General features: G+C 51.5%; 1 protein-coding gene across 1 annotated transcript in view; it reads left to right on the top strand.

Annotated features, from left to right (window-relative positions):
* RNF31 (ring finger protein 31) overlaps positions 1-25,603 on the top strand; it is a 92,730-nt gene that overhangs the window by 34,503 nt on the left and 32,624 nt on the right. The window contains exons 10-14 of the mRNA XM_075319041.1: positions 4,203-4,454; positions 4,611-4,793; positions 4,871-5,077; positions 10,772-10,945; positions 11,213-11,311. Coding sequence (XP_075175156.1) covers positions 4,203-4,454; positions 4,611-4,793; positions 4,871-5,077; positions 10,772-10,945; positions 11,213-11,311 — 915 coding nt within the window. The remainder of the gene's footprint in view (positions 1-4,202; positions 4,455-4,610; positions 4,794-4,870; positions 5,078-10,771; positions 10,946-11,212; positions 11,312-25,603) is intronic.

Genomic DNA, 25,603 nt, shown 5'->3' with positions numbered 1-25,603 from the left:
AGTTTGCCATTTTCTGGTGACAGACTGTTTGGTGAGAGATTGGATGAAATCATTAAACAGTCCAAGGGTAAGGATTCATCCTTACCTCAGCCCAGACCAAATAAACCCCAACAGAGGAGGGGACAGTCGAGGTTCCGGTCCTTTCGAGGCTCGGGCAGGTCCCAATTCTCCTCGTCCAAAAGGACTCAGAAGGATCAGAGGACCTCAGATTCTTGGCGGGCTCAGTCACGCCCGAAGAAAGCAGCCGGTGGAACCGCTACCAAAGCGGCTTCCTCATGACTTTCGGCCTCCTCTCTCCGCATCCTCGGTCGGTGGCAGGCTCTCCCGCTTTGGCGACATTTGGCTGCCACAGGTCAAAGACCGTTGGGTGAGAGACATTCTGTCTCACGGGTACAGGATAGAGTTCAGTTCTCGTCCTCCAACTCGATTCTTCAGAACTTCTCCGCCTCCCGACCGAGCCGATGCTCTTCTGCAGGCGGTGTGCTCTTTAAAGACAGAAGGAGTGGTGATCCCTGTTCCTCTTCAGGAGCAAGGTCACGGTTTTTACTCCAATTTGTTTGTGGTGCCAAAAAAGGACGGGTCTTTCCGTCCTGTTCTGGACCTAAAACTGCTCAACAAGCATGTGAAAACCAGGCGGTTCCGGATGGAATCCCTCCGTTCCGTCATCGCCTCAATGTCTCAAGGAGATTTCCTAGCATCAATAGACATCAAAGATGCTTATCTCCACGTGCCGATTCCTCCAGAGCACCAGCGTTTTCTACGCTTCGTTATAGGAGACGAACACCTTCAGTTCGTAGCCCTGCCTTTCGGTCTGGCGACAGCCCCAAGGGTCTTCACCAAGGTCATGGCAGCAGTAGTAGCAGTCCTGCACTCTCAGGGTCACTCCGTGATCCCTTACTTGGACGATCTACTTGTCAAGGCACCCTCTCAAGAGGCATGCCAACACAGCCTGAACGTTGCGCTGGAGACACTCCAGAGTTTCGGGTGGATCATCAACTTTTCAAAGTCAAATCTCACCCCGACCCAATCGATAACATACCTTGGCATGGAGTTTCATACTCTCTCAGCGATAGTGATGCTTCCGCTGGACAAACAGCGTTCACTACAGACAGGGGTGCAATCTCTCCTTCAGGGCCAGTCGCACCCCTTGAGACGCCTCATGCACTTCTTGGGGAAGATGGTAGCAGCAATGGAGGCAGTCCCTTTCGCGCAGTTTCATCTGCGTCCACTACAATGGGACATTCTCCGCCAATGGGACGGGAAGCCGACGTCCCTAGACAGGAACGTCTCCCTTTCTCAGGCGGCCAAGGATTCTCTTCAGTGGTGGCTTCTTCCCACCTCATTGTCAATAGGAAAGTCTTTCCTACCCCCATCCTGGGCGGTGGTCACAACGGACGCGAGTCTATCAGGGTGGGGAGCAGTTTTTCTCCACCACAGGGCTCAGGGTACGTGGACTCAGCAAGAGTCCTCACTTCAGATCAATGTTCTGGAAATCAGAGCAGTGTATCTTGCCCTACAAGCCTTCCAGCAGTGGCTGGAAGGCAAGCAGATCCGAATTCAGTCGGACAACTCCACAGCGGTGGCATACATCAACCACCAAGGAGGGACACGCAGTCGCCAAGCCTTCCAGGAAGTCCGGCGGATTCTGACGTGGGTGGAAGACACGGCATCCACCATATCCGCAGTTCACATCCCGGGCGTAGAAAACTGGGAAGCAGACTTCCTCAGTCGCCAGGGTATGGACGCAGGGGAATGGTCTCTTCACCCGGACGTGTTTCAGGAAATCTGTCGCCGCTGGGGGATGCCGGACGTCGACCTAATGGCGTCCCGGCACAACAACAAGGTCCCGGCCTTCATGGCACGGTCTCACGATCTCAGAGCTCTGGCGGCGGACGCCTTAGTTCAAGATTGGTCGCAGTTTCGGCTGCCTTATGTGTTCCCACCTCTGGCGCTGTTGCCCAGAGTGCTACGCAAGATCAGGTCCGACTGCCGCCACGCCATCCTCGTCGCTCCAGACTGGCCAAGGAGGTCGTGGTACCCGGATCTGTGGCATCTCACGGTAGGACAACCGTGGGCACTACCAGACCGGCCAGACTTGCTGTCTCAAGGGCCGTTTTTCCATCAGAATTCTACGGCCCTGAGCCTGACTGTGTGGCCATTGAGTCCTGGATCCTAGCGTCTTCAGGTTTATCTCAAGAGGTCATTGCCACCATGAGACAGGCTAGGAAACTAACCTCTGCCAAGATCTACCACAGGACGTGGAAGATATTCTTAGCTTGGTGTTCTGCTCAGGAAGTTTCCCCCTGGCCATTTGCATTGCCTACTTTTCTTTCCTTCCTGCAATCCGGGTTGGAAAAAGGTCTGTCGCTCGGCTCCCTTAAGGGACAAGTTTCGGCGCTTTCTGTATTTTTTCAGAAGCGCCTAGCACGACTTCCTCAGGTACGCACGTTCCTGCAAGGGGTTTGTCATATCGTCCCTCCTTACAAGCGACCGTTAGAGCCCTGGGATCTGAACAGGGTTCTAATTGCTCTTCAGAAGCCGCCTTTCGAGCCTATGAGGGATGTTTCCCTGTCTCGCCTTTCTCAGAAAGTGGCCTTTCTAGTAGCGGTCACGTCTCTTCGGAGAGTGTCCGAGCTAGCAGCGCTGTCATGCAAATCTCCCTTCCTGGTGTTTCACCAGGATAAGGTGGTTCTGCGCCCGATTCCGGAGTTTCTCCCTAAGGTGGTATCCCCCTTTCATCTCAATCAGGATATCTCCTTACCTTCTTTGTGTCCTCGTCCAGTTCATCAATGTGAAAAGGATTTGCATTTGTTGGATCTGGTGAGAGCACTCAGAATCTACATTTCCCGCACGGCTCCTCTGCGCCGCTCGGATGCACTCTTTGTCCTTGTCGCTGGCCAGCGTAAAGGGTCGCAGGCTTCCAAGTCAACCTTGGCTCGGTGGATCAAGGAACCAATTCTTGAAGCCTACCGTTCTGCGGGGCTTCCGGTTCCCTCAGGGCTGAGAGCCCATTCTACCAGAGCCGTGGGTGCGTCCTGGGCATTACGGCACCAGGCTACGGCTCAGCAGGTGTGCCAGGCGGCTACCTGGTCGAGTCTGCACACTTTTACCAAGCATTATCAGGTGCATACCTATGCTTCGGCGGACGCCAGCCTAGGTAGACAAGTCCTTCAGGCGGCGATTGCCCACCTGTAGAAAAGGGTCGTTTTTACGGCCCTATCATGAGGTATTATTTTACCCACCCAGGGATTGCTTTTGGACATCCCAATTGTCTGGGTCTCCCAATAGAGCGACAAAGAAGAAGGGAATTTTGTTTACTTACCGTAAATTCCTTTTCTTCTAGCTCTAATTGGGAGACCCAGCACCCGCCCCTGTTTTTTTGTATACACATGTTGTTCAGGTTGAATGGTTTCAGTTCTCCGATATTCCTTCGGATTGAATTTGCTTAAACCAGTTTATTGGCTTTCCTCCTTCTTGCTTTTGCACTAAAACTGAGGAGCCCGTGATCCCACGGGGGGTGTATAGGCAGTAGGGGAGGGGCCTTACACTTTTAAGTGTAATACTTTGTGTGGCCTCCGGAGGCAGTAGCTATACACCCAATTGTCTGGGTCTCCCAATTAGAGCTAGAAGAAAAGGAATTTACGGTAAGTAAACAAAATTCCCTTCTTTCCATAGGGACATGCTAAAACAAACCCGCTAAAAAGGCCCTAGTCAATGTCACAGGGGCCAAATTTGGGGTGTCAAGCCATGGGACCCATAGCCTTCAAATTTCTTATACGCCCTCCTCTTCTGGTATACATATTTTTTAAGCCTGAGTGTACTATTTACTTTCTCAATCAACTCTCTAGTATCTGGAGCTTTGCTGTTTTTCCAATATAGCAGTATGATCTTTCGTGCTTGGTATAGAATCCGCGTGATGGCTGTCTTATGTCTCTCTGGGATAGAAAGTTCTGCCGTGTACCCAAGAACACACGTCAGAGGTCCACGGTCTGTCCGACAATCATACACCAATTTACTTTATATTTTCAATGAAAGCCACCTCTAAGTACCATTTGTTTAAGAAAAGGAATTACCACCATACCTTTTTTAGTGTTTTCTTTTCCTTGTATTGAAGTTTATTTACAGTTTAGGACATTAATGTACAGATTCACAGGTGAAACTTGAAGCATTGCATACTTGTAATCCTATGTTCATTCTCTCAGGAAGGGGAGGCCTATGGGGTGTCTCCAGAAGAAGTCTGCAGTGCAGTCCGGTACTCGGGTACGGAGGTGCCTCTTTCATGGCTGCAGACTGAACTTGTTTATGTGTTAGAACATTTAATTGATGCTGCATCCCAGAGAGCAGGCTCCGAGTTGGGGGCTTTCACTGCAGAAGAAGCTCGTAGTGCATGGCTATCATGTGGAGGTGATATGGAGGAAGCGGTGAACCTCTGCATCATACAGCGAAGGAACAAGGTTTGTTGCCAGCAGTGGAGTACAATGCTCTGGATCCACAAGAGTATTTAGCTCTAATTATACCTACTTTTACTCATATTACAATTGCTAATTTTGTAGACCGTGATCTAGTGCAGGCAATATAAACTCAACTCTCTCTTTGGTTGCAATTTTTAGGTTGTAGAACTATGTGCCCTTGGCTTCCAAGATCGAGATAAGGTTTTGGCTGCCCTTTATGAGAGTGCCGGCAATGCCACTAGAGCACTTGGCATTTTACAAAAACCTCTTTTGGAGCCATTTCTCAAACGTATATGGGAAGATAGAGAGGTCCCATTCGATCTAAACTCTGGAGACCGACAGGTGCTTATGACATATTTAGTGTGTAATATAAGTGACATTTTGGAGTTTTTTTATTGAAGCTGTTCATGATCTTTTAGGCACTTCTTAGACGATTACTTGCAGAACATGCGCTACCCAGTTGGGGACGTGCCGAGCTGGCTCTAACGCTGCTTCAAGAAGGTGAAGGACGTTATGAGCTTCAGGATGTTGTTGAAGCCGTCAGGGAATCACAGGACCGTGACTTTATTAAGAGGATGCTTACTCAAGAATGCGCAGTCTGTGGATGGCAGCTTCCACGCAATAAGGTATCATTGGGCACATTGAGTAATACTGGCATATCACTCTGTACCATAACAGTGTGGATGCTCAATGTACAATATTCCACTATTTGCAGCATCAGGGTTTCTTCACCTCCACTTTTTTATCTTACAGACATGATTATTGGGATAGAGGTTAGAAGTGGTGAGCTTCATAAATATAGCTATCTTTTAAGTTTAATGGGTTTTTTACTCCTTAACTAAGCACGTCATAGGTGTTGGATGAGTCTAAATTGGCTGGCTGAATGATATGCCCTTGAAGATGCATGGGCCTGGGTAATAGGATTGGCTCTCCTTAAGGAGACTAGCTGAGTATCGATTCTAATTGTCAATACTATGTGGGTAAAAACTTGCAGATTCGCATTTATTTAAATGAACACAAGTGCCACTTATAGGAGGTAGCTCCATGCTCAGTGGTTAGCACTGTTGCTTTGCTGCACTTGCTTCCAGGGTTCAAATCCCACCAGGAACAACATGTGCAAGGAGCTAGTATGTGCTCCCCGTGTTTGTATGGGTTTCCTCCAAGATCTCCAGTTTATTCCTACACTCAAAGGACATACTGGTAGGACAATGATAATGATGCTGCCTATAAAGTAATATACTGGTGCTATATAAGTAAAATTAAGCTGCCGATTGAATGCTAACCAAGGGGACGCTATCAGCGGAAAATGACCTGTTCATGTTGTGTTACATGTATCTTTCCCCAAAAAATCTGTTATATATATATATATATATATATATATATATATAACACACACACACACACTACCACACATACATATATACACATATGTATATGTGTGTGTGTATATATGCATGAATATGTAATATATATGTATTATTATATAATATATTTTACATATTTATTTATGTATATATACACACACACACATATATATATATATATATATATATATATATATACATACATACATACATACATACATACATACATACACATATGTGTGTATATATATGTATGTGTGGTAGTGTGTGTATATATAATATATATATATGTGTGTGTGTGTGTGTGTGTGTGTATATATGTATATATATATATATATATATATATATATATATATATATATATATATATATATGTGTGTGTATATATATGTATGTATATATATATATATATATACTAGAAGGTGGCCCGATTCTACGCATCGGGTATTCTAGAATTTACGTATTGTGTAGTTCATGTATGATTTTTGTTTTTTATATATATATATATATATATATATATATATATATATATATATATATATTATAGATGTTGTTGTGTGTAGTTACCAAGTGTTTGTGTAGGGGCTGTACATGTTCTGGGTGTTGTCTGGGTGTGGCGGGGGTGAGAGCGGTGTTGTATGTGTGTTGCGTTGTTTGTGGAGCGCTGTGTGTCTGTAGCGTTGTGTGTGTGTTGCGCGGTTTGTGTGTGTGTGGTGTGTTTTGGGGGGAGGTATGTTTTGTGCAATGTGTGTGTTGTGCGGTATGTGCGTATATTTGTGTGTGCCGCGGTGTTTGTGTGTTGGGTGTTGTGTGTGTGCAGCGTTGTCTGTGTGTGTGGGTGTCTGTGTAGGGCAGTTGTTTGTGGTTCCCAGTGTGTGTGTGTGTGGTGTGTTGTGCAGTGCGCGCGCGTGTGTGTGTGTGTGTGTTGGGGGGAGGTGCGCACTCCCAAACGTGCTCCATCCCCCATGCAGCGCACTCCCCATCGTGCTCCATCCCCCATGCAGTGCACTCCCCATCGTGCTCCATCCCCTATGCTGCGCACCCCCCTTCGTGCTCCATCTCCCATGCTGCGCACTCCCAAACGTGCTCCATCCACCATGCTGCGCACTCCCAAACGTGCTCCATCCGCCATGCTGCGCACTCCCAAACGTGCTCCATCCGCCATACTCCGCACTCCCCATCGTGCTCCATCCCCGATGCTGCGCACCCCCCCATCATGCTCCATCCCCGATGCTGCGCACCCCCCCATCGTGCTCCATCCCCGATGCTGCGCACCCCCCCATCGTGCTCCATCCCCCATGCTGCACCAGCATCAGCCTCTCTGCCCCCAGCATCAGCTTCTCTGCCCCCAGCATCAGCTTCTCTGCCCCCAGCATCAGCCTCTCTCCTCCCAGCATCAGCCTCTCTCCTCCCAGCATCAGCCTCTCTCATCCTAGCATCAGCCTCTCTCCTCCCAGCATCAGCCTCTCCTCTCTGTCCCCAGCATCAGCCTCTCTCATCCCAGCCTTCCCCAGCATCAGCCTCTCTCCTCCCAGCCTCCCTCTCCCACCCTCCCCCAGCATCAGCCTCCCCCAGCATCAGCCTCTCTTCTCTCAGCCTACCTCTCCCAGCCTCCCTCCTCCCAGCCTCCCTCAGCATCAGCCTCCCTCTCCCAGCCTCCCCAAGCATCAGCCTCCACCAGCATCAGCCTCTCTCCTTCCAGCCTCCCCCAGCATCAGCCTCCGCCAGCATCAGCCTCTCTCCTTCCAGCCTCCTCCAGCATCAGCCTCCCTCTCCCAGCCTTCCCCAGGATCAGCCTCTCTCCTCCCAGCCTCCGTCCTCCCAGCCTTCCCCAGCATCAGCTTTCCCCTCCCAGCCTCTCTCAGCATCAGCCTTCCCCAGCATCAGCCTCTCTCCTCCCAGCCTCAGCCTCTCTCCTTCCAGCCTCCCCCAGCATCAGCCTCTCTCCTTCCAGCCTCACTCAGCATCAGCCTCCCCTTCCCAGCCTTCCCCAGGATCAGCCTGTCTCCTCCCAGCCTCCTTCCTCCCAGCCTCCCCCTCCCAGCCTCCCTTAGCATCAGCCTTCCGCTCCCAGTCTCCCCCAGCATCAGCCTCCCCAAGCATCAGCCTCCACCAGCATCAGCCTCTCTCCTTCCAGCCTCCCCCAGCATCAGCCTCTCTCCTTCCAGCCTCCCTCAGCATCAGCCTCCCGTTCCCAGCCTTCCCCAGGATCAGCCTCTCTCCTCCCAGCCTCCCCCTCCCAGCCTCCCTCAGCATCAGCCTTCCCCTCCCAGTCTCCCCCAGCATCAGCCTCCCCAAGCATCAGCCTCCACCAGCATCAGCCTCTCTCCTTCCAGCCTCCCCCAGCATCAGCCTCCCCAAGCATCAGCCTCCACCAGCATCAGCCTCCCTCGTCCCAGCCTCCCCCAGCATCAGCCTCCCCCTCATAGCCTCCCCCAGCATCAGCCTCTCTCCTCCCAGCATCAGCCTCTCTCATCCCAGCATCAGCCTCTCTCCTCCCAGCATCAGCCTCTCCTCTCTGTCCCCAGCATCAGCCTCTCTCTTCCCAGCCTTCCCCAGCATCAGCCTCTCTCCTCCCAGCCTCCCCCAGCATCAGCCTCCCCCAGCATCAGCCTCTCTTCTTCCAGCCTCCCCCAGCATCAGCCTCTCTCCTTCCAGCCTCCCCCAGCATCAGCCTCCCTCTCCCAGCCTTCCCCAGGATCAGCCTCTCTCCTCCCAGCCTCCGTCCTCCCAGCCTTCCCCAGCATCAGCTTTCCCCTCCCAGCCTCCCTCAGCATCAGCCTTCCCCAGCATCAGCCTCTCTCCTCCCAGCCTCAGCCTCTCTCCTTTCAGCCTCCCCCAGCATCAGCCTCTCTCCTTCCAGCCTCCCTCAGCATCAGCCTCCCCTTCCCAGCCTTCCCCATGATCAGCCTCTCTCCTCCCAGCCTCCTTCCTCCCAGCCTCCCCCTCCCAGCCTCCTTCAGCATCAGCCTTCCCCTCCCAGTCTCCCCCAGCATCAGCCTCCCCCTCCCAGCCTTCCCCATGATCAGCCTCTCTGCTCCCAGCCTCCTCCAGCACGCCGTGCTCCTTTGCCGACACTCACACACCCGATCGCATCCACTCACACACACCCGATCGCATCCACTCACACACACACGATCGCATCCACTCACACACACCCGATCGCATCCACTCACACACACCCGATCGCATCCACTCACACACACACGATCACATCCACTCACACACACCCGATCGCATCCACTCACACACACAGACACTGACGATATCGCACATACGCGCTGACATTCACAACATCCGGAGATACCACATGCCTCTGGCCATGTGATCCTCCGTCAGGTCCTGGAAGGTCACAACAGCACAGTATCGAGGCCGAGAAGCAAGCGATATCGCCGGATGCTGTGAGTGTGTGGATGCGATGTGAGGTGTATGTGAGGTGTATGTGAGGTGTATGTGAGGTGTGTGTGAGGTGTGTGTGAGGTGTGTGTGAGGTGTGTGTGAGAGTGAGTGTGATCTGATGTGTGTGTATGTTTGTGTGTGTGCTGTTAAGTGTGTGCGTGTGGATCTTCCGCCGCAGCAGGACCTTGATGCGCTTGTAACCATGCGAGCATGGTTACCAACGTATCCACACCACTCCCGTGCGAGCGGGGGCCGGGGGGGGGGTGGGGGGGAGTACAATACTCACCTCTGTGACAGCCGTGTCAGTTCGGGGAATGCGCGGGGGGAGGGGGGGGAGGGGGGAGGGGGAGGGGGGGGGAGTACAGTACTCACCTCCGTGACAGCCGTGTCAGTTCGGGGAATGCGCGGGGGGAGGGGGCGGGGCCAGAACTAGCGTGCATTGCGTGAGGGGGGCGGGGCGTGGCGTGGCCGAATTGCCAATGCCTGCAGGATGCCGGGGCGAGAGGCCAATCTGTGGGGGGGCGGAGCCTGGGCGAGCGGCTGGCCAATCCGTGTAAGGGCGCAGCCTGGGCGAGCGGCCAATCCGTGTGGGGGGGCGGGGCCATGGCGAGCCCAGCGGCCAATCAGCTTTGTGTCACCGTAAGGACACAATTTTGGAGCATGACAGACAGACAGAAAGAATAAGGCAATTATATATATATATATATATATATATATATATATATATATATATATATATATGTATAATATATTGTATTATATTCTGGATTTAAACAATAGGACATTTGCGGATTAGAGTTAAGGAAACTGGCAACATGAATATTCCAGACACCCGTCTATGAACGCTTGTTTTGGGGACTAGCTGACAATCATCAATGCAGGTTGGCTGACTGAGCTGTCCCTGACTCTGCTGTGAATGCGGCTGCAGACTGGCTCTCCCAAGCTGTTAGCCCTTCTGCACCATATAAAAAGAACCCTGGAGAGTTCTGTTCGAACTACCTTATTGTTGGGCATTCAGATCAGAAATGTTCTATTTCAGACAGGAACACAGTTCATTGATTGCAGTCTGACTACTTTGTCTTCCAAAAGCAGTTGTAAAATATGGGCCTTCATCTGTAATTGGTGTGAGAAGGGTGTAGAAGTATTATTGAAAGGAAGCAAATTTTGTTCTTCCAAAATTGGACAGTTACACTTATATGCACAAAGGGCTTAAATGTCAGTAACAGTGGGCTCCTGAAGGTTGGGGTCAAAGCAACTAGTCTGCAACTTTGTTCTCCTGAAGATTGGGGTTATAGTATATAATCATCAACATTGTGCCCAGAAGATTGGGGTTAAAGTAGCTAGTCAGCAACAGTGTAAGATTAAAGCAACTAGTCAAGAACATTGTTCTGAAGATTGGGATTAAAGCATCTAGTCAGTAACAGTGTGCTCCTGAAGATTGGGGTTAAAGGAGCTAGTCAGCAACTGCGCTCCTGAGAATTACGTAGATGCAGCAGGATCATTCTGCAGCTTACTTACAGTAACTACATACAAATGTTGGATCTGCCTCTTTTCCAGATGCGCTCCCTAACGTCATGCGAGTGCTGCATCTGCCCAGACTGCTTCCGGATGCACTTTACAGTTGCAGTAAAGGAGAAACATATTAGAGATATGGTGTGCCCAGCATGTGAAGAGCCAGAGATTAGTGATGAGGGTGAACTCCTACACTACTTTTCTACACTTGATATCCTGGTAAGTAATTTTCAGTAGTGTACCCATTTTATGACTCTCTGGGAGCAAAACAGTTTTGTTTTTTTCAGCAGAAACTCATATGAAATCTTCTTAAAGGTCCCCCCAAAGCACAAGAAGTTTTCTTTTAATTGGTGTGCACAGTTGACATTTGTTGAGCAATGTATTGCAAAATATCTTAAGTATCAGTATTTACAAGTTGATTTGATGACGTTTTTTGATTTATAATGGACGTGTATAATAATTTTCATTTTCTTTGGCGCTTTTCAGTTACGAGACACTCTGGAGGAGGATGCATACAATTTATTCCATAAAAAGTTGACAGAGAGGACACTTATGAAAGATCCAAAGTTTCTTTGGTGCACACATGTGGGTATACCTGAAATAATTGATTTTGGTTTTAATGATTTCAACTTGGTAGAGGTGGATGCAAGGAAGGGTGAAAGAAGGGAAGACATTATATGCATATATTAAGGCCATATATGTGGGGATCTGTCACAATATGATTACCTATGTCATGCCAGATATAAGTGGTATCCCGGCGAACGGTGCAACACAGCGGGATCGCCTGGGTAGTGTTATGTCGGGGAAAGGGGAAAACGTCCACGAGAAACGCAACACAAAGGGAACACAACTGTGGGCACTGGCACCTCCTAACCCTCACCTGAGGCTGATCCCAGCACTCCCTAACATCACTAGACAGGAACTCCCCGTGTGTGTCGATCACTTGCCTAGGCCTTCGCTGGCCCTAAACTCACCCTTACTAGTGAAGGTCAGCGAGCCACTAGTCTTACCACTGCAAATAAGACAACACAAGGTAGGTAAGACAAACAGATGGGGAAGCACACAACAGAGGACTCCAATAGGAACTTCTCAGCTGCAAGAGTAACAACACCACAGCTCTGCAGAGACCAGCACCTTCAACATGCACAGCTAAGGAATGCGCTATAGTCGGCATAGGAAGGAATGGGGAGTAGATATTTATACCAGAAGGCAGTGGCTGCAGCAGAGGATACAACTGAATTGAATTAAATATGCTCCAACTCAGGGTAAATGACGAGCAGGCACAAAAGCGGATCTGTGATCAACAATAAGCTGGGACCTTTTGATCTCGGGTCGCCCTGAGATCATATTAGGCCGTGACACACTTGTGACAGGATCGTAAAGTGCTCATCTTTCTACATATCATAATTGTATATTGGTGTGTGTGTGTGTGTGTGTATGTATGTATGTATGTATGTGTATGTATGTATATATATATATATATATATATATAATATATATATATATATATATATATATATATATATATAATTAATCTATATCTTTTTTTTTTTTTTTTTTTTCTTTGTCGCTCCATTGGGAGACCTAGACAATTGGGTGTATAGCTTCTGCCTCCGGAGGCCACACAAAGTATTACACTTTAAAAAGTGTAACCCCTCCCCTCTGCCTATACACCCCCCCCGTGCATCACGGGCTCCTCAGTTTTATGCTTTGTGTTGAAGGAGGCACACATTCACTCATGCTCCCATTTTAGTCAGCAGCAGCTGCTGATTGTATCGGATGGAAGAAAAGAGGGCCTCTAACAGGGCTCCCGGCATGCTCCCTTCTCACCCCACTAAGTCGGCGGTGCTGTTAAGGTTGAGGTACCCATTGCGGGTACACAGGCTGGAGCCACATGCCGTTTTCCTTCCCCATCCCTTAGGGGCTCTGGGAGAAGTGGGATCCTATCCGGTCATCCAGGCACTGGGACCGGGCTCCCTCCGCAGCCCCTGTGGGATTCTGACGGACAGGAGACTGAGTATCATCAGGGACAGGGCCCTGCATCTACAGGTACTCTGTGTCCCCTTGGGGACGGTGCATGGAGCACCTTGGCCTCAGACGCTGCAGCGACTGCGGTGTTGGTATGAGACCGGGACTACCGCGCCGACCGCGCCTGCTTGCCGGCCGCGGTTTTAACTTTAGTCCCCGGCTTTTGCGGCCTAGTGCCTTAAACTCCCGCCCCCGGGCCTGCCAGTCAGGGGTAAGGGCGGGACGGTCGGTATGACGTCGACAGTGAAGGCTGGAGCACACTTAGCTGTCCTCCGCCCCCCTCACTAATCACTCTGGGGCACCAGATTCCCGCACTTTTGTAGTTACGCCCACGGCTCCCTCCTCCCCTGTGAACGCCGACAGCCATGTTTTAAGCACATTCTGCCGATGGAGGACTTCTGGCTGCATCTCTGGGAGACCCGAGGCAGGGAATCTGGTGGCCACGCACCGCTTGTGCGGTCGGTAAGCCACACCGGTCACCCGGTGCTGCACCCCCTAGAGTGCCGAACTGTATATATATATATATATATATATTATATTTGTATACATTTTCTCGGTTCGGCTGTACTGTTAGCTTGTGGCTATATATCCCTCAGTGATCACTCTCCGGGGAGACAACAGCATGTCGTTCACAAGGAGCAAGGGTGCCAAGACACAGGGTTATTTTGCAACCTGTACCTCTTGTGCGGCTATGCTACCTGCAGGTTCCACCTACCCTCACTGTGAGCAATGCTCGGGCCCTGTGGCACTCGCTCAGCCGGAGCCTGGGGCACTGGTGGGACCCTCGGCCCAGGTAGAACCGCCGGCTTCCCCTGTCCAGGCGGCAGGGACAGAGTTTGCAGCTTTTGCTGAGAAACTCTCTGAGTCACTTTCACAATCCATGGCTCAGTCTATGGACAAATGGTCTGCTAAGATACTAGAAGCTTTGCAGTCCAGACCGGCCCTTACACAGGCCCCGGGCACTGCGGGATCGCCCCCAGGCCCCTCTCGGTCTGCGACGAAGCGTGCTCCTGGGGTGGCCTCTAGTTATTACGTGGAGGACTCCGGCACGGACCGCAGTCCCAGACCGGCTAAGCGGGCTCGCTTAGAATCTTCCCCGACTTCATCACGCTGTTCGGGGTCTCAGCTTGAGGACTCTCTAGAGGATGAGGCGGAGGTCGCAGCCCAGGACTCTGACCCTGACGTTGCTCTCAATCTTGATACACCTGAAGGGGACGCCATAGTAAATGACCTTATAGTGTCCATCAACCAGGTGCTAGATCTTTCTCCCCCAACTCCACCTATAGAGGAGTCGGCCGCACAGCAGGAGAAGCACCAGTTTAGGTTTCCCAAACGTACTCGGAGTGCTTTCTTCGATCACTCGAACTTCAGAGATGCTGTCCAGAAGCACAGGGCTTTCCCGGACAAGCGCTTTACTAAACGCCTTAATGACACACGTTACCCCTTCCCCTCTGACGTAGTTAAGCAGTGGCTGACGGTTCAACGCTCAAGGATGCCACGGACAGGCAGATAGAGCTCCTAATGAAATCCATTTTTGAAGCCATAGGCGCGTCCTTTGCCCCAGCCTTTGCAGCAGTGTGGGCACTCCAGGCTATCTCAGCTTGTCTGTCTGAGATTAATGCGGTCACCCGTACCTCTGCTCCGCAAGTAGCGTCTTTGACTTCTCAGGCGTCGGTATTTTCATCCTACGCCATGAATGCTGTCCTAGACTCGGCTAGCCGTACAGCGGTAGCATCCGCCAATTCGGTGGCAGTCCGCAGGGCCATGTGGCTACGCGAATGGAAGGCAGACTCTGCTTCCAAGAAGTTCTTGACCGGTTTGCCTTTTTCTGGCGACCGATTGTTTGGCGAACAATTGGATGAAATTATTAAGCAATCCAAGGGAAAGGACTAGTCCTTACCCCAGCCCAAACCAAAGAGACCTCAGCAGCGAAAAATTCAAGCGAGGTTTCGGTCCTTTCGGCCCTCAGCCAGGTCCCAATCCTCCTCGTCCAACAGGCCACAGAAGAGCCAGAGAAACTCTTCTGCATGGCGGTCTAAGTCACGTCCTCCAAAGACCGCCGGAGGCACCGTCTCCAAGGCGGCCTCCTCATGACTTTCGGCCTCCCCAAACCGCATCCTCGGTCGGTGGCAGGCTCTCCCGCTTTTGCGACGCCTGGTGGCCACATGTCCAAGACCGATGGGTGAGGGACATTCTGTCTCACGGTTACAGGATAGAGTTCAGCTCTCGTCCTCCGACTCGTTTTTTCAGAACATCTCCGCCCCCCGAGCGAACCGTTGCACTTTTTCAGGCGGTGGACACTCTGAAGACAGAAGGAGTTGTGATCCCCGTTCCCCTTCAGGAACGTGGTCGCGGTTTTTACTCGAACCTGTTCGTGGTACCAAAAAAGGACGGTTCATTCCGTCCCGTTTTGGACCTCAAATTGCTCAACAGACATGTGAGAACCAGGCGGTTTCGCATGGAATCCCTCCACTCTGTCATCGCTTCGATGTCCCAAGGAGACTTCCTAGCATCAATCGACATCAGGGATGCCTATCTCCATGTGCCGATCGCTCCAGAGCATCAACGCTTGCTGCGTTTCGCCATTGGGGACGAACACCTTCAGTTTGTGGCACTGCCTTTCGGCCTGGCGACAGCCCCACGGGTCTTCACCAAGGTCATGGCATCCGTTGTGGCAGTCCTACACTCTCAGGGCCACTCGGTGATCCCGTACTTAGACGATCTCCTAGTCAAGGCACCCTCCCGGGTGGCATGTCAACACAGTCTGACCGTGGCTCTGGAGACTCTCCAGAGGTTCGGGTGGATCATCAATTTCCCAAAGTCAAAATTGACTCCGACCCAATCACTGACGTACCTCGGGATGGAGTTTCATACTCTCTCAGCGATAGTCAAGCTACCGCTGGACAAACAGCGTTCGCTGCAAACAGGGGTGCAATCTCTCCTTCGGGCCCAGTCACACCCCTTGAGGCGCCTCATGCACTTCCTAGGGAAGAGGGTGGCAGCAATGGAGGCAGTTCCCTTTGCGCAGTTTCATCTGCGTCCACTCCAATGGGACATTCTCCGCAAATGGGACAAGAGGTCGATGTCCTTAGACAGGAACGTCTCTCTTTCTCTGGCAGCCAAGACCTCTCTTCAGTGGTGGCTTCTTCCCACTTCCCTATCGAAGGGAAAATCTTTCCTGCCCCCATCCTGGGCTGTGGTCACGACGGACGCGAGTCTGTCAGGGTGGGGAGCGGTTTTTCTCCACCACAAGGCTCAGGGAACCTGGACTCCGACAGAGTCCTCCCTTCAGATCAATGTTCTGGAGATAAGGGCAGTGTATCTAGCCCTAAAGGCGTTCCATCGGTGGCTGGAGGGCAGGCAGATCCGCATACAGTCAGACAACGCCACGGCGGTCGCGTACATCAACCACCAGGGCGGCACTCGCAGTCGTCAAGCCTTCCAAGAAGTTCGGCGGATTCTGCTGTGGGCGGAGGCCACAGCCTCCACCATCTCCGCGGTTCACATCCCGGGCGTAGAAAACTGGGAAGCAGACTTTCTCAGTCGCCAGGGCATGGACGCAGGGGAATGGTCTCTTCACCCGGACGTGTTTCAAGAGATCTGTTGCCGCTGGGGAACGCCGGACGTCGATCTCATGGCGTCTCGGCACAACAACAAAGTCCCGGCATTCATGGCACGGTCTCAGGATCACAGAGCTCTGGCGGCGGACGCCTTAGTTCAGGATTGGTCGCAGTTTCGACTGCCTTATGTATTCCCTCCTCTGGCAATGCTGCCCAGAGTGTTGCGCAAGATCAGGTCCGACTGCCGCCGCGCCATCCTCGTCGCTCCAGACTGGCCGAGGAGGTCGTGGTACCCGGACCTGTGGCACCTCACGGTAGGTCAACCGTGGGCGCTCCCAGACCGACCAGACTTGCTGTCTCAAGGGCCATTTTTCCATCTGAATTCTGTGGCCCTCAACCTGACTGTGTGGCCATTGAGTCCTGGCTCCTAGCGTCCTCAGGGTTATCTCAAGAGGTCATTGCCACTATGCGACAGGCCAGGAAACCAACGTCAGCCAAGATCTATCACAGGGCTTGGAGGATCTTCTTATCCTGGTGCTCTGATAAGGGGGTTACCCCCTGGCCGTTTGCCTTACCCACGTTTCTTTCCTTCCTTCAATCCGGAATGGACAAGGGTTTGTCTCTCGGCTCTCTCAAGGGACAAGTATCGGCGCTTTCCGTGTTTTTTCAAAAGCGTCTAGCCAGGCTTCCGCAGGTCCGCACGTTCCTGCAGGGCGTTTGCCACATAGTCCCACCTTACAAGCGGCCGCTGGAACCCTGGGATCTCAACAGGGTTCTACGGGCTCTTCAGAAACCACCTTTTGAGCCGCTGCGGGATGTCTCTCTATCACGTCTTTCGCAGAAGGTGGCTTTTCTAGTGGCAGTTACATCACTCAGAGTGTCAGAGCTTGCAGCGCTGTCATGCAAAGCCCCCTTCCTGGTATTTCACCAGGATAAGGTGGTTCTGCGTCCGGTCCCGGACTTTCTCCCCAAAGTGGTGTCCTCTTTTCATCTCAATCAGGATATCTCCTTACCTTCATTTTGCCCTCATCCAATTCACCAATGTGAAAAGGATTTGCATTTGTTAGATCTAGTGAGAGCACTCCGGATCTACGTGTCTCGCACGGCGCCACTGCGCCGTTCTGATGCGCTCTTTGTCCTTGTCGCTGGCAAGCGTAAGGGGTCGCAGGCTTCCAAGTCAACCTTGGCTCGGTGGATCAAGGAACCGATTTTTGAAGCCTACCGTTCTTCTGGGCTTCCGATTCCTTCAGGGCTGAAAGCCCATTCTACCAGAGCCGTGGGTGCGTCCTGGGCATTGCAGCACCAGGCGACGGCTCAGCAGGTGTGTCAGGCAGCTACCTGGTCTAGTCTGCACACTTTCACGAAACACTATCAGGTGCATACCTATGCTTCGGCGGATGCCAGTCTAGGTAGGCAAGTCCTTCAGGCGGCGGTTGCCCACCTGTAAGAGGGGGCCGTTTCGGCTCTTTTTATTGAGGTATTCTTTTACCCACCCAGGGACTGCTTTTGGACGTTCCAATTGTCTGGGTCTCCCAATGGAGCGACAAAGAAGAAGGGAATTTTGTTTACTTACCGTAAATTCCTTTTCTTCTAGCTCCTATTGGGAGACCCAGCACCCGCCCCTGTTCCCTTCGTGCTGTTTGTACTTTTGTGTACACATGTTGTTCATGTTGAATTGTTCTTTTGGTTCATGGTTTTCAGTTCTCCGAACATCCTTCGGATTGAATTTACCTTAGACCAATTTATAAGTTTCCTCCTTCCTGCTTTTGCACCAAAACTGAGGAGCCCGTGATGCACGGGGGGGTGTATAGGCAGAGGGGAGGGGTTACACTTTTTAAAGTGTAATACTTTGTGTGGCCTCCGGAGGCAGAAGCTATACACCCAATTGTCTGGGTCTCCCAATAGGAGCTAGAAGAAAAGGAATTTACGGTAAGTAAACAAAATTCCCTTCTTTTTTTTTTTTTTTTTTAAACAATGGCAAAAATTTACCTTTCTTTGTCGCTCCATTGGGAGACCCAGACAATTGGGTGTATAGCTTCTGCCTCCGGAGGCCACACAAAGTATTACACTTTAAAAAGTGTAACCCCTCCCCTCTGCCTATACACCCTCCCGTGCATCACGGGCTCCTCAGTTTTATGCTTTGTGTGGAAGGAGGCACACATCCACTCATGCATCCACATTTTAGTCAGCAGCAGCTGCTGATTTTATCGGTTGGAAGAAAAGAGGGCCCCCACAGGGCCCCCGGCATGCTCCCTTCTCACCCCACTAAGTCGGCGGTGCTGTTAAGGTTGAGGTACCCATTGCGGGTACAGAGGCTGGAGCCACATGCCGTTTTCCTTCACCATCCCTTAGAGGCTCTGGGAGAAGTGGGATCCTAACCGGTCATCCATTCACTGGGACCGGGCTCCCTCCGCAGCCCCTGTGGGAATCTGCCGGACAGGAGTCTATGTATCCTCAGGGACAGGGCCCTGCATCTAAAGGTACTCTGTGTCCCCATGGGGACGGTGCATGGAGCGCTTGTTTCACAGACGCTGCAGCAGCTGCTGGTTTGTGAAGACCGGGACTTCCGCGCCGACCGCGCCTGTTTGTCGGCCGCGGTATTAAATTTAGTCCCCGGCTTCATTGCGGCCTAGTACCATAACTCCCGCCCCCGGGCCTGCCAGTCAGGGGTAAGGGCGGGACGGTCGACCTGACGTCGGCAGTGAGGGCTGGAGCATACTTTAGGTTTCCTCCCCCCCCTCACTGATCACTGTGGGGCCCCAGATTCCCGCACTTTACTAGTCGCCGCCCACGGCTCCCTCCTCCCTTGAGAGCTCCGGCAGCCATTTTTACACACATTCTGCCGGTGGAGGATTTCATTTGGCTATATACCGTCAGTGATCACTCTCCTAGGAGACAACAGCATGTCGTCCACAAGGAGCAAGGGCGCTAAGGCAAAGGGTTTTTTTTGCAACCTGTACCTCTTGTGGGGCTATGTTACCTGCGGGTTCCACCTACCCTCACTGTGAGCAATGCTCGACCCCTGTTGCACTTGCTCAGCCGGAGCCTCGGTCACTAGTGGGCCCCTCGGCTCAGGCAGACCCTCCTGCTTCCCCTGTCAAGGCGGCAGGGACAGAGTTTGCAGCTTTGCTGAGAAACTCTCTGAGTCGCTTTCACAATCCATGGCTCAGTCTATGGACAAATGGTCTGCCAAGCTACTAGAAGCCTTGCAGTCCAGACCGGTCCTTACACAGGCCCCGGGCACTGTTGGATCATCGCCTCCAGGCCCCTCTCGGTCTGCGCCGCAGCGTGCTCCCGGGGTGGCCCCTAGGTCTCACGTGGAGGACTCCGGCACGGACCACAGTCCCAGACCGGCTAAGCGGGCTCGCTGGGAATCTTCCCCGACTTCCTCACGCTGCTCGAGGTCTCAGCTTGAGGACTCTCTGGAGGATGAGGCGGACGTCGCAGCTCAGGGCTCTGACCCTGACGTTGCTCTCAATCTTGATACACCTGAAGGGGACGCCATAGTAAATGACCTTATAGCGTCCATCAACCAGGTGCTAGATCTTTCTCCCCCAACTCCACCTATAGAGGAGTCGGCTTCGCAGCAGGAGAAACACCAGTTTAGGTTTCCCAAACGTACACGGAGTGCGTTTTTCGATCACTCTAACTTCAGAGATGCTGTCCAGAAGCACAGAGCATTTCCGGACAAGCGCTCTACTAAGCGCCTTAATGACACACGTTACCCCTTCCCCTCTGACGTAGTTAAGGGTTGGGCTCAATGTCCCAAGGTGGATCCTCCAGTCTCTAGACTGGCGGCTAGATCTGTAGTATCAGTTGCAGATGGCTCATCGCTCAAGGATGCCACTGACAGGCAGATAGAGCTCCTGGTGAAATCCATCTATGAAGCCACAGGCGCGTCTTTTGCCCCGGCCTTTGCAGCCGTGTGGGCACTCCAAGCTATCTCAGCTTGTCTGTCTGAGATTAATGCGGTCACACGTACCTCTGCTGCGCAAGTTGCGTCTTTGACTTCTCAGGCGTCGGCTTTTTCGTCCTACGCCATGAACGCCGTCCTGGACTCTGCTAGCCGTACAGCGGTAGCATCCGCTAATTCGGTGGCAGTCCGCAGGGCCATGTGGCTACGCGAATGGAAGGCAGACTCTGCTTCCAAGAAGTTCTTAACCGGTTTGCCGTTTTCTGGCGACCGATTGTTTGGCGAACGATTGGATGAAATTATTAAGGAATCCAAGGGAAAAGGACTCTTCCTTACCCCAGTCCAAACCGAAGAGACCTCAGCAACGGAAAATACAACTGAGGTTTCGGTCCTTTCGGCCCTCAGCCAAGTCCCAATCCTCCTCGTCCAACAGGCCAGAGAAGGGCCAGAGGAACTCTTATGAGTGGCGGTCTAAATCACGCCCCCAAAAAACCGCCGGAGGCACTGCCTCCAAGGCGGCCTCCTCATGACTTTCGGCCTCCCCGAACCGCATCCTCGGTCGGTGGCAGGCTCTCCCGCTTTTGCGACGCCTGGTGGCCACATGTCCAAGACCGATGGGTGAGAGACATTCTGTCTCACGGTTACAGGATAGAGTTCAGCTCTCGTCCTCCGACTCGTTTCTTCAGAACATCTCCGCCCCCATCTCGGGCCGGCGCACTTTTTCAGGCTGTGGGCGTTCTGAAGTCAGAAGAAGTGGTAATTCCCGTTCCCCCTCAGGAACATGGTCACGGTTTCTACTCCAACTTGTTCGTGGTGCCAAAGAAGGACGGATCATTCCGTCCCGTTCTGGACCTCAAACTGCTCAACAGGCATGTGAGCACCAGAAGGTTTCGGATGGAATCTCTCCGCTCGGTCATCACTTCGATGTCACAAGGAGACTTCCTAGCATCAATCGACATCAAGGATGCTTATCTCCATGTGCCGATCGCACCCGAGCATCAACGCTTCCTGCGTTTCGCCTTCGGGGACGAACACCTTCAGTTCGTGGCACTGCCTTTCGGCCTGGCGACAGCCCCACGGGTCTTCACCAAGGTCATGGCATCCGTTGTGGCGGTCCTACACTCTCAGGGCCACTCGGTGATCCCTTACTTAGACGATCTCCTAGTCAGGGCACCCTCCCGGGTGGCGTGTCAACACAGCCTGACCGTCGCTCTGGAGACTCTCCAGCAGTTCGGGTGGATCATCAACTTCCCAAAATCCAAGTTGACACCGACCCAATCACTGACTTACCTCGGGATGGAGTTTCATACTCACTCAGCGGTAGTCAAGCTACCGCTGGACAAACAGCTTTCGCTGCAGACGGGGGTGCAATCTCTTCTTCGGGGTCAGTCACACCCCTTGAGGCGCCTCATGCACTTCCTGGGGAAGATGGTGGCAGCAATGGAGGCAGTGCCCTTCGCGCAGTTCCATCTGCGCCCACTCCAATGGGACATTCTCCGCAAATGGGACAGGAGGTCGACTTCCCTCGACAGGAACGTCTCTCTTTCCCTTGCAGCCAAAACCTCTCTTCAGTGGTGGCTTCTTCCCACTTCTCTATCGCAGGGAAAATCCTTCCTGCCCCCATCCTGGGCTGTAGTCACGACGGACGCGAGCCTGTCAGGGTGGGGAGCGGTTTTTTCTCCACCACAGGGCTCAGGGAACCTGGACTCCGATAGAGTCTTCCCTTCAGATCAATGTTCTGGAGATAAGGGCAGTGTATCTAGCCCTAAAGGTGTTCCATCGGTGGCTGGAGGGCAGGCAGATCCGCATACAGTCGGACAACGCCACGGCGGTCGCGTACATCAACCACCAGGGCGGCACGCGCAGCCGTCAAGCCTTCCAGGAAGTCCGGCGGATTCTGCTGTGGGCGGAGGCCACAGCCTCCACCATCTCCGCAGTTCACATCCCGGGCGTAGAAAACTGGGAAGCAGACTTTCTCAGTCGTCAGGGCATGGATGCGGGGGAATGGTCTCTGCACCCAGACGTGTTTTGAGAGATCTGTCGCCGCTGGGGAACGCCGGACGTCGATCTCATGGCGTCACGGCACAACAACAAGGTCCCGGCCTTCATGGCACGGTCTCAAGATCACAGAGCTCTGGCGGCGGACGCGTTAGTTCAGGATTGGTCGCAGTTTCGACTCCCTTATGTGTTTCCTCCTCTGGTGATGTTGCCCAGAGTGTTACGCAAGATCAGATCCGACTGTCGTCGCGCCATTCTCGTCGCTCCAGATTGGCCGAGGCGGTCGTGGTACCCGGATCTGTGGCATCTCACGGTGGGTCAGCCGTGGGCGCTTCCAGACCGCACAGACCTGCTGTCACAAGGGCCGTTTTTCCATCTGAATTCTGCGGCCCTCAACCTGACTGTGTGGCCATTGAGTCCTGGCTCCTAGCGTCGTCGGGTTTATCTCAGGATGTCATTGCCACTATGAGACAGGCCAGGAAACCAACGTCCGCCAAAATCTATTACAGGTCGTGGCGGATCTTCTTGTCCTCGTGCTCTGATAAGGGTTTTACTCCCTGGCCTTTTGCCTTACCCATTTTTCTTTCATTCCTTCAATCCGGAATGGACAAGGGTTTGTCACTCGGCTCTCTCAAGGGACAAGTATCGGCGCTCTCAGTATTTTTTTCAAAAACGCCTGGCAAGGCTTCCGCAGGTCCGCACGTTCCTGCAGGGAGTTTGCCACATATTTCCACCCTACAAGCGTCCGCTGGAACCCTGGGACCTTAACAGGGTGTTAATGGCTCTTCAAAAACCACCTTTCGAGCCGCTGAGGGATGTCTCTTTATCACGTCTTTCGCAAAAGGTGGCATTTCTTGTGGCAATTACCTCACTCCGAAGAGTGTCGGAGCTTGCAGCGCTGTCATGCAAATCCCCTTTCCTGGTTTTTCACCAGGATAAGGTGGTTCTGCGTCCTATCCCGGAGTTTCTCCCTAAGGTGGTATCTCCTTTTCATCCCAATCAGGATATCTCCTTACCGTCTTTTTGCCCTCATCCAGTTCACCAGTGTGAAAAGGATTTGCATTCATTAGATCTAGTGAGAGCACTCCGGCTCTACGTGTCTCGCACGGCGCCCCTGCGCCGTTCAGATGCGCTCTTTGTCCTGGTCGCTGGCCAGCGTAAGGGTTCGCAGGCTTCCAAGTCAACTTTGGCTCGGTGGATCAAGGAACCGATTCTTGAAGCCTACCGTTCTTCGTGGCTTCCTCTTCCTTCGGGGCTGAAAGCCCATTCTACCAGAGCCGTGGGTGCGTCCTGGGCATTGCGACACCGGGCTACGGCTCAGCAGGTGTGTCAGGCAGCTACCTGGTCTAGTCTGCACACCTTCACAAAACACTATCAAGTGCATACCTATGCTTCGGCAGATGCCAGTCTAGGTAGGCGAGTTCTTCAGGCGGCGGTTGCCCACCTGTAGGAAGGGGTCGTTTTTCGGCTCTCTGTTATTGAGGTATTCTTTTACCCACCCAGGGACTGCTTTTGGACGTCCCAATTGTCTGGGTCTCCCAATGGAGCGACAAAGAAGAAGGGAATTTTGTTTACTTACCGTAAATTCCTTTTCTTCTAGCTCCTATTGGGAGACCCAGCACCCGCCCCTGTTTTCCTTCGGGCTGTTGTTCTTTTGTGTACACATGTTGTTCATGTTGAATTGTTCTTTTGGTTCATGGTTTTCAGTTCTCCGAACATCCTTCGGATTGAATTTACCTTAGACCAATTTATAAGTTTCCTCCTTCCTGCTTTTGCACCAAAACTGAGGAGCCCGTGATGCACGGGAGGGTGTATAGGCAGAGGGGAGGGGTTACACTTTTTAAAGTGTAATACTTTGTGTGGCCTCCGGAGGCAGAAGCTATACACCCAATTGTCTGGGTCTCCCAATAGGAGCTAGAAGAAAAGGAATTTACGGTAAGTAAACAAAATTCCCTTCTTTAGTAACATACCATTAGAATGTACTCTTGTTTATATTGAATATTCCCTATGAACAAGCCTCTACGTCTGCTATGGATGTATATTGCGTTTGCTATACATGTAGATCCAGAGTACCAGAAGAAAATGTATAGCATTTCCCTTTCTGATTTTCGTCAGCTGTAGCCTGACAAAAGCCACAAGATGAAATGTCACCAAAGCATGGTCGTTTTAATAAACAGGTTTAAAGCTGTGATCAAATCTCAGCAAAGAAGATAGATACACTAAAAAGGTTTTTTCAATTTTCTCCTTAGGCATAATTTGATAAGAGATCTCCTTTAGTGAACAAATCTGTAATGGTATTACTACTTTACAAGTATGTTTTATTTCTCTGAAATTCTCTCGCATTTCCAAAAAACATGGTTCAAAGAGATAGCCCTAGACTATAAGAAAAGACAGGACCAGTTTGACGCTGCCCTCTGACAAAAACTGAAAAGCTCCATATATTAACAATTATACAATATAAACAACAAACAAGTATAAATAATCACAATGCCATCACTCTTACGTAGTTGCATAGGTTGAAAAAAGACCTAGGTCCATAAAGTTCTACCTTCTCCACCAATTTTACATTTTTTTGACCACTAAATTATCTATAAACCACAAACTTGTGTGTACTGTGAAAATTATCCAGCCCTTTTTTAAAAGCAATGATCGTGTTTGCCATTAATACCTCTCATGGTAGCGCATGCCCCAGTCTGACTGCTCTAACTGTACCTCCTCATAGAAACCAAACATGTTGATTAGAGACGACTTATCTTCCATGAAACATGCTGGTTGTCAGTTATTATAATATTCTATACAATATATTTTTGCATGTCATCTTTTTATAGTGCCCTCCTTCTTACCTTTCTAAAAAATCGGCACCACGTCACCCATCCTCCAATTCTGAGGCACCAACCCTGTTATTAGAGAATGTGAAATACAGCGGTCTGTCAATTACTACGCTCAATTTCTGTGGATGAATGCCATGTGGCCTAGGGGATTTGTAAATGTTTGACATAGATTTGATAAATATATTCACCCCTCCACCTTTTTTGTCTTTTCTGGCCTTTCTGAATGTGGTGTAACCCTCTATGTTTGTCACCCAGTCATGGCTCTCATCCAGCCAGGTTTCCGTAAAGACCACCACATAGTAATCCGTGGCTGACATAAGAGTCTCCAATTCATTCATTTTGTTTGCAAGACTTCTTGCATTCACCAGCAGATTTTTAATACTATTAACACATTTTTTTACTCCTACTCACGTCCCTACTTTCCTTGCTTGTCTCCGCTCCTTTTAATCCCTCCTTGACCCCTACTGTCTCTTTCTCTCTATCTCCTATATCTTTCCCGTTTTTTGCACAACTACCCTCCCTCCTCCAGATTCTACTTTAAAATCTC

Source organism: Anomaloglossus baeobatrachus, chromosome 1, assembly GCF_048569485.1.
Source record: "Anomaloglossus baeobatrachus isolate aAnoBae1 chromosome 1, aAnoBae1.hap1, whole genome shotgun sequence".
In the NCBI taxonomy this organism is placed as follows: Eukaryota; Metazoa; Chordata; class Amphibia; order Anura; family Aromobatidae; genus Anomaloglossus; species Anomaloglossus baeobatrachus.
This window is presented reverse-complemented; position numbering and strand designations above follow the sequence as displayed.